General features: G+C 37.0%; 1 protein-coding gene across 2 annotated transcripts in view; it reads left to right on the top strand.

Annotated features, from left to right (window-relative positions):
* The window catches only part of frem2b (FRAS1 related extracellular matrix 2b), an 81,042-nt gene that overhangs the window by 26,554 nt on the left and 38,305 nt on the right, over positions 1–16,183 (top strand). For both annotated transcript variants that reach the window (XM_038294352.1, XM_038294351.1), the window contains exon 3: positions 10,557–10,703. In XM_038294352.1, coding sequence (XP_038150280.1) covers positions 10,557–10,703 — 147 coding nt within the window. The remainder of the gene's footprint in view (positions 1–10,556; positions 10,704–16,183) is intronic.

The following is a 16,183-nucleotide window of genomic DNA, read 5'->3' as shown; positions in this document are numbered from 1 at the left end:
TTGTAAATTGATCACTTCAGAAAAAAGTACCATTAAAGAATGGCAGTGTGGTGCTTAGTGCTTAGTTGCGGGTCCGTACTTGAGAAAGCGTTTCTACATGTCTACACATCGTTTTTTCCAAGACAACGATCCCAAACACACGGCTACCATTGCAAGAGCCTGCATCCAAAGTGAGGGGATTAACTGGGTGCCAACACCAGCTGAGTCGCCGGATCTCAACCCCATCGAGTTAGTCTGGGCTGCGATGAAACGATACATTCGCTGCGAGGCCAAACCCAAGAGCAGGGACGAACTGATCTCTGCTATAGAGTCATTTTAGAGGGACAAACTCACCAGAGAGGACTGTAATAAATACATCGATCACCTGGACAACGTAATCGATGAGGTCATAGCCTTGAATGGAGCATCGACTGGCATGTAATATTCCCAGGGCCAAGAGATACTGTACATGTCATTTGCTATCAGTGATACATTGATTTGAGTGTAAATGCAAATAAAAAACATTCTCTATGACACATTTTCCTGACTTTATGTTTCACTATTATATTATGGGCTACTATATAAATATGTTTTTCAAAGCAAACCTGTAAAAACCCCATTTCCATTTCTTTCGTTTTTCAATTTAATAAAGAAATTGAAAATAGAGCATTTTAGTTTATATATATATAATACCTTTCAAAAACTGTGTTTTTTCAAAAAATAGTGATCTTTACAAAAAAGGTGCTCGAGATGGAAAAATTGAAGTTTAGCTGCTTGAAGCGCCGCATCAATCAGAGAAGCTGATCTGGGAGCTGCGAGCAAGACAGACAAATCGCTCTGATGACATATGATTTTAAGGAAAATGAAAACTGCTGGATGGATGTCTTCTTACAGACAAAAAAAAGGAACATAACAGCATTTTTTAAATAAATGATTTATTATGAGAACATATCATTTCACCATTTATTGGGGGTAATTAATTGAATGCTTATTTATTTATTGAACATGTGTATATTTATTTATTTATCTAGATTGGAGTAGATGTGATTAGATGAGCTTTATTGATCTCACAGCGGAGAAATTCACTCGTCACATATTGGCATAGAAGTTACTGGAGGTGCAAACAGGGAGGAAAAAGGTGCATTAAGATGCTTTATAAAAAAAAAAAAAAAACATTTAAGGTAACTCGGCCACAGTTGGGATTGAACCCATGAGCTGTTGATCTGGAGACCACTGAGCTTAACCACTGCGCTATAAGTTCGCAACACGTGACAGCCCTCCCAGTCTGCTACTTGACCAGACTGGGAGGGGTGTCACGTATTGCACGGCAAGACAGTAACACACAAAAACAAAGCTTTCAACGGCACTTATATTTTACAAAAGTAAAGAAAATATATTTTCTTACATACCCTTTTGAATAACTTTGGCTTATCTTAATGAGGAATCAACTTTGGATATGATTTTAATTTCAACATCACCAGCCGCGGCACTGTCTCTGTCGCCTTTCTCTGGTTGCGCTACAGTCCGTATCCCCGGCTCCAACTTAATTAATTTTATTTTTCATTAAATAATAGAGATGCAAATACATAGAAATAGACAGTTCTCAGATAAGGTCGGAGGTGTATCTATAACTACTATCAATCTATCTATAAATATTTTCATAAAATAAGATTATGCAGTCCCTACAGTATGTTAAATTAATTCATTAACTTTATTTTAATAAAAAACAAAATAAAATTGAACAATATCATACCAAGATCCCCAATAAACCTGCTTTTCAGTTGACTGCTGATCCACAGGACAAAAAACTGGTCATAATCAGGGAAGCAGACAGACTAAAGAAAGCTAGGAAACGTCTCACCAAAACACACAAATAACCTGGCGCTGATGGGAGGCAAACAATCAGAAAAATCCCGCTGAACCAGGGAGACAGGGAGCAAGAAGCAGAGGAAAAAACCAAACCATCAGCGCCAAGATCATGACATAAAAACCCCATTTCCATTTCTTTCGTTTTTAAAATTAAATAAAAAAATTAAATGGCAAAAATCCAAACGTGTCTGCTAGTTTAAAGTCCATCTTATTTATTTGAATATTTAACGAAAACATTGCAGATGCTTCACACGCACACAAAATGACAGAAAGATCCGAGCGTTTTAGTTTCTATATATATATAATACCTTTCAAAACCTATGAGTGTTTTTAAAATCTAGTGATTTTTTGAAAGAAAACAAAAGAATAAAAATAGTTAAGCATTTTAAAAAAAAGGAACATAACAGCATTTTTTAAATAAATGATTTATTATGAGAACATATCATTTCACCATTTATTGGGGGTAATTAATTGAATGCTTATTTATTTATTGAACATGTGTATATTTATTTATTTATTTAGATTGGAGTAGATGTGATTAGATGAGCTTTATTGATCTCACAGCGGAGAAATTCACTCGTCACATATTGGCATAGAAGTTACTGGAGGTGCAAACAGGGAGGAAAAAGGTGCATTAAGATGCTTTATAAAAAAAAAAAAAAAATTTAAGGCAACTCGGCCACAGTTGGGATTGTACCCACGAGCTGTTGATCTGGAGACCACTGAGCTTAACCACTGTGCTATAAGTTCGCAACACTTGACAGCCCTCCCAGTCTGCTACTTGACCAGACTGGGAGGGGTGTCACGTATTGCACGGCAAGAAAGTAACACACAAACACAAAGCTTTCAACGGCACTTATATTTTACAAAACTAAAGAAAATATATTTTCTTACATACCCTTTTGAATAACTTTGGCTTATCTTAATGAGGAATCAACTTTGGATATGATTTTAATTTCAACATCACCAGCCGCAGCACTGTCTCTGTCGCCTTTCTCTGGTTGCGCCTCAGTGCGTATCCCCGGCTCCAACTTAAATAATTTTATTTTTCATTAAATAATAGCGATGCAGATAAATAGAAATAACAGTTCTCAGATAAGATCGGAGGTGTATCTATAACTACGCAACCATTTTCATAAAATAAGATTATGCAGTCACTTGACTGCATAATCTTATGTTAAATTAATTCATTAACTTTATTTTAATCAAAAACAAAATAAAATAGCACAGTATCACACCAAGATCCCCAATAAACCTGCTTTTCAGTTGACTGCAGGCCCACAAACGTCACCCTCAGCACGGCAGAGGTCCCAAGCGCCACCTGGTGGTTGTCCGGGTACATTGCAGTTCTTTTTGAAATAAAAAAACTGGCCTCAGGAAATACAACGTGATTCACGTGGGAATCACACAGGAATCACGCAGGAAACCGTCCATTTCCAACCAGTCCCCACTGTAAAACTCTTTCATGTAAAAAAAACTGTTAAAGTAGAAACCCCTCCAAAAAGTTAAAGTCGCCCACTAACACAATCATTTTAAGTCATTTGTGCCGACCTCCTGTTTATAGTGTGGTATCTTCAACACTGTTGATAGTTTTAAGATACATACCAAACATTTAATAGGTTATGGTTTTAAAACTGCAAAAGCTTTCACTAACTTTTTATCTACAGTTAAGAGTGCTGTTAAAAAGAAAAAATAAAGTCCCACTGATGAGGTTTCTCTGGTTATGTCTAATATTTTGAGATGTAAATAGAAATGTACTTTAAATGTTTGAAAGGCTTGTTTAGATTAGCATTCCTTCCTCTTGTGTTTAGCGGTGTGCATTTGGCTTACTGCAGCTGCTTGAGCAACCTGTGTGTCAATCCAATAAATAATTGACTGGTAAAGAATGAGAAACGAAATCCACAATGACCTTTATGTGAGCACTGAAAAACCCCTGTAGCTGCTAATTCAGCCATTTGTTAGTACCTTCTTTTCTACTGAGACTGGAGGGTTTTGCTTTTTAAACCCAGCAGCTCACTGTTAATTAAAACACTCAAGGCTGTGTCCTCCTTGACTGACAGAAGGGTTTTCAAGGGCAATCAAGGAATACCTTTTTTACATCTTTTTTATACTAATTTAAAACCAGCAGGCCAATTATCTTCTAGTTTTACAGTATTTTGATTGTACTTTAACAGACAGTGGAGAAACTGATTTTTAACTTTTTATTTTTTTGAGAGCCTCAGTCCCAATGTCACACAGCATGTGACTTTAAGAATACTATTAAAATTATTTCCTGATCTTCCAAATTAGGTTTGCATTCATTGTGCCTTTGTCATATGATTGTATTTTCCTGCAAGTAGAGGCCTGATCAGGGAGAAGTCCTAATTGTTAGTGCTTGGCAGGACATCCTCTGTGCCTGACCAGAAAACAGCAAACCAAGCTGAACACCAAGCACATTATCTGAATTGTCAGAGGTGTTTTTTTTTTTTTTTTGCTAAAGCTTGTAAATCCTCTGAGATAGCCTAGTTAGACATATGTCCATTCTAGAACATTCCTAATACATTTGTACCAAAAATATAATTTTTTTAGTGCAAATGTATTAAAAGTCTGTATATGGACTTATATTATTCTATTAAGTTTGTTTGTTCCTGAAGTATACATTATATATATTAAAAAAACAAATATTCCTTTGCATCAGTCCAAACAAATATCCATGTTTTGCAGACAGTTGGAGAAGTTTTGTTTGCTAAACACAGTCAGTGTTATCCTTAATAATTGTTGAGGACGATGAACCATTAAGTCGACTCCCAGGACTGGAGTGATTTTTAGCTTACATGAATAGTACTTCCTCTGTTGTGTGTTTCTCTAGGATCACAAATGTAAAGGGGTTTCATGTGAAGTAAGAGCTTGGTGGCTTCCTTTCTGGCTTAGTAGAGGTGTGAGAGGCTCCTACTTTGTGACCAAAGAGGACAGTCACAGTGTGTTTCCACAGCAACCCTGAGTTGCGGTAAGGAATCAAAAACAGAATGTGGGAATGGCAGTGATGTTTTTTTTTTTTTTTGCTTAAATTTGCCTTTTACGTCAATCATACAGCAAAGAACATTATTTAATTTTTTGTTAGATTTATTGGAGTTCTGGCCATTTCCTATCCTTCTCTTTTTATCATGGCATATACAAAAAGATAATGTGGCTTAATAGTCTGAATGGGACGACAAGAATGGTTCTACTCGAAATACATCAGGATGAAAATAAAGCTATTGGCTTAACTGTATGATCTTACTTTATTTAAATGTTTGTTTTTTTTTACTGTTAAACAATATACTGTCCACCCAAGGCTTAAATTTGCATTCCTTATAAGTTTGTGAGTATTAGCTGAGTACTCCCAAGTAGTCAGATTATCATTAAGCAAATTATTAATCATAAAGTACAGAAATCCAGTCAAAGTTTTTTTTTAAATATTAATAAAAAATAAAAAAATCTGTCAAAGTTTTAAGCATTCAGAATGCTGAGCTGGGTGAATCTCCATAGACGACATAGTGTACTTTTAGATTGTCCTGTGGTATTGCAGTCCCTTTCACAACATTTGAATGCAATTTCCATTGATTCTATCAGAGAAGTGGATATGTGCGGTAGCTCTACGTGTCGTGTCCAAACCACGTCAGTCTGCTTTAGTTGGTGATCAAACAGTGTAAGATACAATGCCTTGCATACTGATAAGGTATTGAAATAAAATATTTGGTTTTATTTTTCTGCTGTTTTCCAACCTGCATTGTTCTGATTAGTCATAATTATTCATAGTCCACTTCCACTGTATTTGCACCAGAGTTTGGGCAGATTATTTAATCCATTCAATTAATTTCAACACGTATACAATGTATAAAGTCTAAAGTATTGTGTGATCGTCCATATTTAGATTGACCCCGAGAGTTTAATCACTTTTGCATTTGGTTGAGAAGATTATTTTTAAGAAGACTATCCTGCTGAGAGAAAAGCTCTTCTTGCTCTAAGCTTTCGAGGGTTTTCTGACCTAGCACTTTTGTTCAAAAGCACCTCTGCCCTTTCTGGCGACCTCCACAAATGTTGCCTTAAAGTGACCACAATGATGGAGTGACTACACCAGCAAAATTAATCCAAAGGAGAGGTCAGTACTGCAGAAACATTCCCTTAGAGGGTAAAAAAGGGTTTATTATGTGAAAAAATACTTCTAAATCCTTCAAGGCATTGCCAACTCCCACTTGTTAGTGCAGAGAAAAGGCTTAGGGTGATTAGACCATATCATGCTTTCTCTCTCTGCTTTGCCATGTTTTTTCTTTTTTTTTTTCTCCTTCAACAGGATTACTTTATCCACTTTGCTTTAATTGGAGAGTCATAGAGTATGCTTGGATGGTCTGTTACACTGAAAGGACAAGCCATTTAGTTGATGGTCCATAATCTATATATCTCCAAGGCAGCATTGTTACTGAAACAAAATATTTTATCTGCTGTGGCACACCGTTGGTTAAATAAAGCAAGCTTTCAAAAACATAGGGTTTCATAATTTCTATCTTCATACTGTTTTACAATTTAACATCCTTTAATAAAACGGTAGAGTAACAGATAACATTCGTTTTTTCCAGCTATATAAAAGATAGTTACCCAGCACCACCCCACTCTCAGCTATTGTCATGCATCGCTTGTCGAAGCCTAAAAAAAGGCTGCTTGTTATGTCCTAAGTGAACATGCTGCACCTTCCCTCATTTACAGGAGACAAGTGTTTGTTTGGATTTATTCTTGTCCTCAAATCTATTTAAATGTAAGAACAGTATAGAAATGTTAAAAAATGATCATCATAATGAAATCTTTCTATTCTTTGTTTAAAAAAGGTGCAATTAAAATCATCTTTCGGCTTTTACTGCCACTTTGGTGTTTTTTTATTGCTTAGTAAATAAAATTGTTGTAGCATATCGGCTTATACGTATAAGCAGCTATTGTCTCTGTTTCTTTATATTTCAAAGAGAACAGGCAGGTTTATGGAGTGGATAATACATCCATATTTTTAGGTAGGCTGTCATCTGTCAGTATTTACAGGTTGGTACCCATTTATCCTGTGTGAGCATTGTGATACTATCTCTGTGGGCCAAGGGCCGCCTGTCTGTCTGCCCTGCTGAATTAACAGATGGGGGTCCATGGGGAATTGCAGCTATACGATGGTTGACGGTACCCAAATAAGGCCTGACTGTAAGATGCATGCGGGGAGGAGACAGAGGCTCCATGTTGGCAAAGTCAGGCCTCTCACATTCTTTAGCCTCTGTGAAAAGCCTTCTGTCTCTCATCACACAACAACCACCATGTGAGCATAGAGAACATAGGCAGCTTTTTGAACTCTACAGATTCTGAATTTGTCAATGTTGAAATGGTTAAATAAAAGGTAGTCGCCTCAATTTTAGCATTTGTTCTACAAATGTTGAAATGCTTTGTATAAACCAGCTTGGAAAATAGATTGATTGAACTAATAGTAAAGCTTTCTTCTGTAGAAATTGATATTTTGTATCATGTATTTAAACAGCTGTCAAGCAATGTTCACTAAAGTGCATAGCAGTGCAAAGGAATGGACAGAGGAGTTTTTTTTTTATGTAGTTCACTAAATTCTGTCTCAACGCTTTAAGGCCCAGTTAAAGATTAACTCTGGTGTTTTCCTTTGGGCCTCTTTGAAGTGGACTTATACCAACTCCTTCTTATCTTAATTAGAAAGAAATTTGGAGGACTGAAGCGCTCCTTTGGAAACCAGCACCTCCTCTCGATAGTTTCTTGAAGACCGTGTTACTGCAGCTTTATCAGTCTGAAGTGTTTGCTCACGGTATTTTGAACTTGTTCATTAAACAGTTTTAAGTAGACATTCTACTATAACAGTTTTTGGGTTTCCAACTGTTCTTTAAAGTAGAATTTAAATATTGTTACCTAGATTATCTGGTCCAGAACTCATTTACTAAACAAGGTTATGTTGCGTTATGGTGTTGTACTTGTTTAACCTTATTTAAAAACAGCTCTGAGTTCAGTTCAAGTCCTTTATAATACATTAATTACTACACAATGCTTAGGTTTGTGTAAAATTTTATATTTGTCCTTCGTTATCATATTTTATACATCCATTTACCTTTATGCAAAATATATCATATTCTATTCCACATTATTGTGTTTGCTTTCCTATATTCACCATTACAATTTTCAACATATCTATGAGCTTTAATGTTTCAGCCACTAAAAATACACATATGGTCTGCATCAGGGACAGTCAGAGACTTTTAAACGGACCATACATATTATTGGCAAGCTTAACTGGCACAGTCTTTGTCTCAAAATAGCTGCCGACATCCATGTAATGTCATCTCCTAATTGTCAGAAGCTAAACAAGCTCAAAAGGATACAAAAAAGTTAATGCCACCCATGGACGAGCAAAAAAATTGTGCTAATAAGCTAGGATTTATGAAATAAAACCTGTATGAGGCTTTATTTTATAAAAACCCATATTTTCATTTGTGCTTATATCTACAAGGATACAATGGTTACATCATTTATGTGAGATATTTTGAAAATTAACTTAAAATAAAAAAGATAAAATAAAACTTTCAATAAAATTTAACATTTTAGTACATTTAATATCATTTTGAGCACAGTTACCGTCTGTAATGGAAGAACAGTCATTTTCTGTGTATTAACCTAATGGTGAATGTTCCCTACTTTCTTTTAAAGCCTTCCAATATGCTGCTAACATTTCTAAATCCCACACAGTACAGCACTTACTGAGGTTAAGGACCAAGGTTCTTTTTCTGAGTTATTACTACAACAATCTGACACAGCTTTCCCTATTCTAAATGTTTGCACTAAACCCACAGTAGATAGATCTGTGGCATTTTCTCTCCTAAACACTAAAATTTCTCCATAAAAGGCCAGGCTTACCAAGCTGACTTACCAGTTTGAGTGGCAAACAGCCTGTGCACTTAGGATCAGGCCAATCTCAAAAATATGTTGTGAGATATAATGATCTGTAATTTTTTAACAGGTGCTCAATTGTATTTTTATTTAAAAGAAAAATGCTATTCAATTTGTCTTTTCTATATTGTTATTTTCTAGGATATAATTCAACAATATAAGATGATTTCTCAATGTTTTGGATCATTACCGGTTTGGTTCACAGCAAATCTGGATTGTTTTGTTGTTTTCATAAAACTATAGCTTAAGTGTTTAGCTCTTCTTGCAAAATTGAGGCCAGCAAATTATGTTAGACAGATGGCTAAACTTTCTTTTTTCCTCCTGCCGTTGTGAAAGACATGCTCCACAGCTCAGGGATCACACATGCAGTGTTTACCGCTGGCAGGAGTGCCACACTGTTGGCCTTAATCCAAGTGGTGCAGTTAGGTCCTGCCACACAAAGGTCACCTGTCTTCAGAAGAATGATGTGGAACACACAAGAAGGAAAAATCCTGCTCTGTGGTAGACCTTACGAAGGCATGACTCATGCAGTGTTCCTGGCGTCTGTTTACCGGCTAATGTGACATAATATAATTCTTCTCATTCTGCATTTATAACCAAAACATTAAAGGTAAAAAAAATCGCTCTTGTTCTCTTGTTTTTGTATGTTTCTCAATTTAAACAGTTTTGTAGTTGATGCTAAAGTACCTTGATGTGCATATGATGCCAAAGATACATAGATATTAAGACAGTTAAAGCTTTTCCCTAATCATGCACAGTCACACGTGTGCTGGGGGGGTTTTATTATCTGATCACACACATGCTCACACTCAAACTCCCACATACATTCCCTCTAACAAATAATACAACACCCATGGTGAAAGCGTAATGGTTTTACGGGGCTTAAAGAGAAGAGGAAATGAACGCAGTGAAGTGGTCGGCTTGAGGTGACAGATTTACGGACCGTAACAATAAGGGGGATGCTGTGCAGAGACTTCCAGTTGTGCCCAACGTAAACAACAGAAACACTGTGAATTCCTCCTGCATCGCATCTGAAGCCTCTTGGCAGTTTTACTTGTATTTCACCTCTTTTTGTACTGTAAGCTATTTAGTGGATCACTCACCTGAATCTTCCTCAGCTCCTTCCTAACAAGAGAGGCCAGAAGGTCTTTCTTTGCTGGCCTTAACTTTTTTAACCTTTGCCATTATCTTGGCTGCTAGCTACTCACATGGCAATTATAATATCAAAGCTTGATGCAGTTTCTTTATGAGTCACTGTATCTGCTTTGTCCAATGCTTTGTGGTGGAGTTTTCATATCCCTGCACGTTTGATGCCTGTTTTTGTGCCTGTGCTTTGACTCCTTCTGGTCAAATGGTACCAGCCGTGCCCTTCAGTGTTTTGAGCTTGTAGTCTTTGAGAAGAACTTCAAAAGGAAAGGATAAAACATTCTAGTTCAGTCAGGAAGCAGACACCCTTTATCTTAATTAGAAACGAAGCAATTAGATTGCACAAACCTTGTTTCTTTGGCATAGGGGTTTTGCACCCTTATACCTCCCACTGAGTCCTGGCTAAGACTCAAAATCAAATTCCTAAGATATCAAAGAAATCACTCTAATAAGGGATATTACTTTACTGGATCTGACAAAAAAATATTTTAACATTTATTTAAGAGTTACATACTCTGAATACTAGATAGTGATTTAGTTATTTGTTTTGTGATTTGTGCTTTTTTTTTTTTTTGCAGCCCCATAAATTTTATAAACTTAATTTATCTTTCCAGGAGGCAACAAACTGAGAAACCAGCAGTTCAGACTTAATTGGGCTTGGATTTCTTTGGAGAAGGAACACTATGTGGTGGAGGAGGAGGGGAAGTTCCTGGAGGTGGTGTTGAAACGTCGAGGCTACCTGGGAGAGACTTCGTTTGTTAGTAAGTAGACTCTTCCCTAACCTGTCTCTTATGGTAATAGAATATGGTGTTAATGCAATGAAAATTGTGGTTTTCAGTTTTCTTTGTTTTTTTTACCAACATACCCCAAGATCCTAACCAAGAATGACTCAAAGACGATATTGTTTGGCAAGCTATTATATTGACAGACAGGCAGACCCTTTGATATTTTTCAACACAAAAGTAAGACTTGCTCAGATATTCAGTGGGTCTCTCAGGTTATGACCTATAACCTCTTTCCTCCGGCCAGTGTTTGTGCTCAATCAGACAAAAGCAAAGGACTATGCCATAATGGCATGCAAGCACATGCATACGGTCTAGTTTAGTAAAGATAAAATAGTGCACTTAAATTGGAAAATTGGTCTGAAATACAACTGTTATCATTCTCATTTCTTTTTATAATGAAAATGGCTTTATGTTAAAGGTGTTACAATCAATTTCTCTCAGTATCAAATACATTTTATTCTCTCATGTTTTTAGAATTATTTAAGAATAAAATCTAGGTCCCATCATGGACTTCAATAAAGGTCCTCAGGGAGAAATCTCAGAGGAAGTATGCAACTAGAGGCATTATTGGTGTCCAGTGATGGGCAGTAGTGCCGCTACATGTAGCGAAGCTATTAGTTTAACTACATTTTCCAGTAGCTTGACCGTAGCGTCGCTGCTTTATTTATCAAGTAACTTTCCTGTAGCGACGTTATTGTTTTGATCAAGTAGCGACGTAGCGTCCACAAACGCTACAAAATCCAGGGCAAAACTAAGAAATGAAACCAAGTTTTCTATTTTGAAACAACAATCAGCCACAAGCTACTGTAAATAGCAGTTTCAGCTGATGCTCTTATAAGTGGCGTAGTAGCACAGGCACACTCTGTAGGGTTAAACAAGCGCACCCTTTCCGAGGCTGTCGTTCTATTGGCTGGAAAGGTTGCTAGGCAACGATCCAACTGCAGTCTGAGAGAGCAAAACAAATCCGCAAGCAGAGCCTACGGATTTGCGAGCGTAACAGAGCGCGGTTTGTGCGCGAAGAGAAGGAGGCAAGCGAGAGGAGAAAATATCTGTGCAAGAAGGATTAAATCTGAGAGAAGAAACAAAGAGAGAAGAGAAAATATTTGAGAGAGAGCGCATGTTTTAAGTGTGAGCATTATAAGTTTTGAGAGCAAGAAGATGAAATTCTTTTCTCAAATTGAAATGATGTGCTCTTGCATTATGGCAGGATAATTCTCCCATATCTATGTGCCACTAAGATACTCTAATTAGAGAGCAGTAGTGAAACTTCGATATTGTGTTTTCATGGCCTAGTTTACCTGACAGGATGTTTACATAAATCTGTTTTTAGGCTGTGCACAGATAAGATTTTTTATGGAGGAACAGCTCTACCGTATATAAAATAAATACATAAATAAATAAATGCTCAATAAATAAATAAATAAGCATTCAATTAATTGCCTCCAAAAATACAATGAATAAATATGTAGGTAGAAATTAAATTAAATGGTGAGACATATATATATGTATCTCTTAATTAGCTTCTTTATTTTTTCACCTTCTTTTGTAAACAGTTTTGTTTGTTACTTGAATCAACTGTTTAATTGAGGTCTTTTGTAGGGTTTTGTTTTCCCTAGAGATGTCCATTGAATGCAAACTCATAGCCATGTCTCGGTGTGTAGAACACTACACAGTACCTTTAATTTGGTTCTAATAACAGCAGATTGTTTACTAGTTTGTCTACTAGTAATTACTTTAGTTTTTATTTTAATATGCTGATCATAAAGCCATGTTTACACTGTGATATGTCATTGGCTGATCTTTAAAAAATATTTTAACTAGTGTGTCAGACTCATTTTGAATTGACATTAGGTTGGTACAACGTTAAGTAGCTTCTGATGTAGTTAAGCTACTTTTAACACATTAGTGTAACTTAGCTTGCTATAATTCTTTAGGTGGTAGCTTTTGTGTAGTGAAGCTTAATTTATTGTTGAGTAGCTGATAGCTTAGCTCACTACACTAGACAAGTAGCTTGCCCAACACTGTTGGTGTCTTAACAACATGTTCATTTTGTGGAGTTAAATGAAACATTATAAATGTAATTTATAGACATATTTTTTAGAGAAGTTTTCATATATTTTATATTATTTTATATATGAAAAATGATTGAAGCTTGACCTATATAGAGATGTGATGTACTAACTTTGATACACCAATAATCAGCGTTCAAAATCAGCGTGTTTCAGCAGAGTGGGCAGTTATGCAAAAAAAAAGTCACATTTACTCTGAAAATCTGGTCAATATACTAATTTTTTATGAGTGTAGCGGCCCTTTGGCTGAAATCTGGCCTTCCTCTCCAGCGCATTTCAGCATAGACGCGGGTTATCCACAAACTTGGCTTTTAATGAGTATAACGTTCGCGAAAATTCTGTTTTTAAACACATTTACCTGTCCTTCTTGCACTCATGAGGGAAGCTCTGTGAAACCTGAACCCCGTTCCCCTAAGACTGTCATCAGCTCGGCTACCCAGGCAGGTAAACACTCTGCAGCCCTGACAGCAGAGCAAGCTTTAAAAAAAATAATCCACCATACGTTCATAAAAAATCCTGGTAAGAACCCTGATGATATAGAAGCTGATATTCCTTCACCTCATGAAGACAGGTTTGTGGCATTATCATTTTCTGATAATTGGGTGCTGGTTATTCCACACTAGAATCCAACAATTATGGATTCTAGGTGATATTTGCTTAGGATTTTCATTTAGAGTCATTTTATGATACAATGTTTTCAAAACATCCATTTATTAAAAATAATATGCTAAATACACTATATTGCCAAAAGTATTTGCTCACCTGCCTTGACTCACATATGAGCTTAAGTGACATCCCGTTCCTAATCCATAGGGTTCAATATGACGTCGGTCCACCCTTTGCAGCTAGAACAGCTTCAACTCTTCTGGGAAGGCTGTCCACAAGGTTTAGGAGTGTGTTTATGGGAATTTTTGACCATTCTTCCAGAAGCGCATTTGTGAGGTCGCACACTGATGTTGGACGAGAAGGCCTGGCTCTCAGTCTCCGCTCTAATTCATCCCAAAGGTGTTCTATCGGGTTGAGGTCAGGACTCTGTGCAGGCCAGTCAAGTTCATCCACACCAGACTCTGTCATCCATGTCTTTATGGACCTTGCTTTGTGCACTGGTGCACAGTCATGTTGGAAGAGGAAGGGGCCAGCTCCAAACTGTTCCCACAAAGTTGGGAGCATGGAATTGTCCAAAATGTCTTGGTATGCTGAAGCATTCAGAGTTCCTTTCACTGGAACTAAGGGGCCAAGCCCAGCTCCTGAAAAACAACCCCACACCATAATCCCCCCTCCACCAAACTTTACACTTGGCACAATGCAGTCAGACAAGTACCGTTCTCCTGGCAACCGCCAAACCCAGACCCGTCCATCAGATTGCCAGATGGAGAAGCGCGATTCGTCACTCCAGAGAACGCGTCTCCACTGCTCTAGAGTCCAGTGGCGGCGTGCTTTACACCACCGCATCCGACGCTTTGCATTGCACTTGGTGATGTATGGCTTGGATGCAGCTGCTCGACCATGGAAACCCATTCCATGAAGCTCTCTGCGCACTGTTCTTGAGCTAATCTGAAGGCCACATGAAGTTTGGAGGTCTGTAGTGATTGACTCTGCAGAAAGTTGGCGACCTCTTCGCACTATGCGCGTCAGCATCCGCTGACCCCGCTCCGTCAGTTTACGTGGCCTACCACTTCGTGGCTGAGTTGCTGTCGTTCCCAAACACTTCCATTTTCTTATAATACAGCTGACAGTTGACTGTGGAATATTTAGGAGCGAGGAAATTTCACGACTGGATTTGTTGCACAGGTGGCATCCTATCACAGTTCCACGCTGGAATTCACTGAGCTCCTGAGAGCGACCCATTCTTTCACAAATGTTTGTAAAAACAGTCTGCATGCCTAGGTGCTTGAATTTATACACCTGTGGCCATGGAAGTGATTGGAACACCTGATTCCAATAATTTGGATGGGTGAGCAAATACTTTTGGCAATATAGTGTATTTTGGGGCTTATGGTTTCTAACCCTGTAAGCCCTTGAGAAAGTATTGAGTAAACCAAAAACAGTAGAAATGCTGTTGCAACATACAGTCAGTTATTTGTGTTAAGGAAAAAATAAGCTGAAATCTCAACCCAAACAGCCTATTTTCCCAATGATCCCTCTGCAAATTAAAATTAAACACCACCAGCTTTGTTATTTTCTACCACATTAACATTTTCAGTACTGCATGGAACTGCGGATGCTTTTAAATCAATTCTTTGTGGGGCTGCAACTAACGATTGTTTTGCTAATCAATTAATCTGTTGATTATTTTCTTGATTAATGGATTAGTAACCGGATGGCAAAAGGATCCCCAAAGAAGATATTTTGCAGAATTGAACCACGTGAAGCTACAAGATTTCCTCTTACGGATTTCTGGATAGAGCACATTGACAGATGAAAAAGTTGCTTTTTCTTAAATGCCAAATTTTTATGTATTTTTTGTTTTGTTTTTATTGTTTTTTACAGTTTTGGGGATAATTACTGCCATAAGTGGGTTGCTCTGTCGGTTAAAGGCATGATTTAGAGTCTCTATACTCCGGTTAACGATTAATCGATTACTAAATTAGTTGATGATTTTTTCAATAATCTATTAATCTATTAATCCAATTAATTGTTTCAGCCCTATTCCTTGAGATCTGAAAAGAAAAAAGCTTCTCTTATTGTGTCTGAATTTGTTTTAATACGTAAAGAGTTCAGAGGAAATTCTGCAAATGTTTAGACTTTGGCTTAGTTTGTTCTTCTTCTTATTTTTTTAAGTTGTTTTTGACTTTATATTTTCCTTGATCTCCTGGCTCTACTTTTAAAGGTGTCAACATTTTCCCTGGAGCTTTTTCCTAAAGAATATAGAGGTGATAAAGGTCTGCTGCTGAGAAAAGGCAGTCTCTGAAAATCCTTTTCTTCCATGAAGATATTTTAGGGATAAATAAACTAATCTAATTATTCATACAGAATCAGTTATTGAAATAATTTTCAACTAATTTTACAAACTATAAAGAACAACCAACTCAGAGTAGAGCGGAATAAAAATATAAGCATTTTCATTTAAGAGGAAACACCTTCTTTGCAAATATGGTCTCGCCTGAATTCCTTTGTAGTTTAGAGAATCTTCCTGTACTCTTATTCGTCTTCTTCCACCTAATCCGAGAACGGGTTGCGGGGGCAGCAGTCTCTGCAGAACCTCCCTGTAATGGTTCTCCCCTTTTTGGATTTTGAGTTTTTAGTTCTCTGTAATTCTGTTTTGTTGATCTTTGTTTTATTTTCAATTTTGTGTTATATTTAAGCAGTCTTAAGTTACTCTCTGTTGCTGCCTTGTGAATGTCTCATTTCCCCTATCTCCCTTCTAGTTACTTCCATCCACACATA

The sequence above is a fragment of the Cyprinodon tularosa genome, unplaced genomic scaffold (assembly GCF_016077235.1).
Source record: "Cyprinodon tularosa strain WSP-4 unplaced genomic scaffold, ASM1607723v1 ctg34, whole genome shotgun sequence".
Classification (NCBI taxonomy): Eukaryota; Metazoa; Chordata; class Actinopteri; order Cyprinodontiformes; family Cyprinodontidae; genus Cyprinodon; species Cyprinodon tularosa.
Note: the sequence above shows the minus strand (reverse complement) of the source record. Positions and strands in the feature narration are given on the sequence as shown.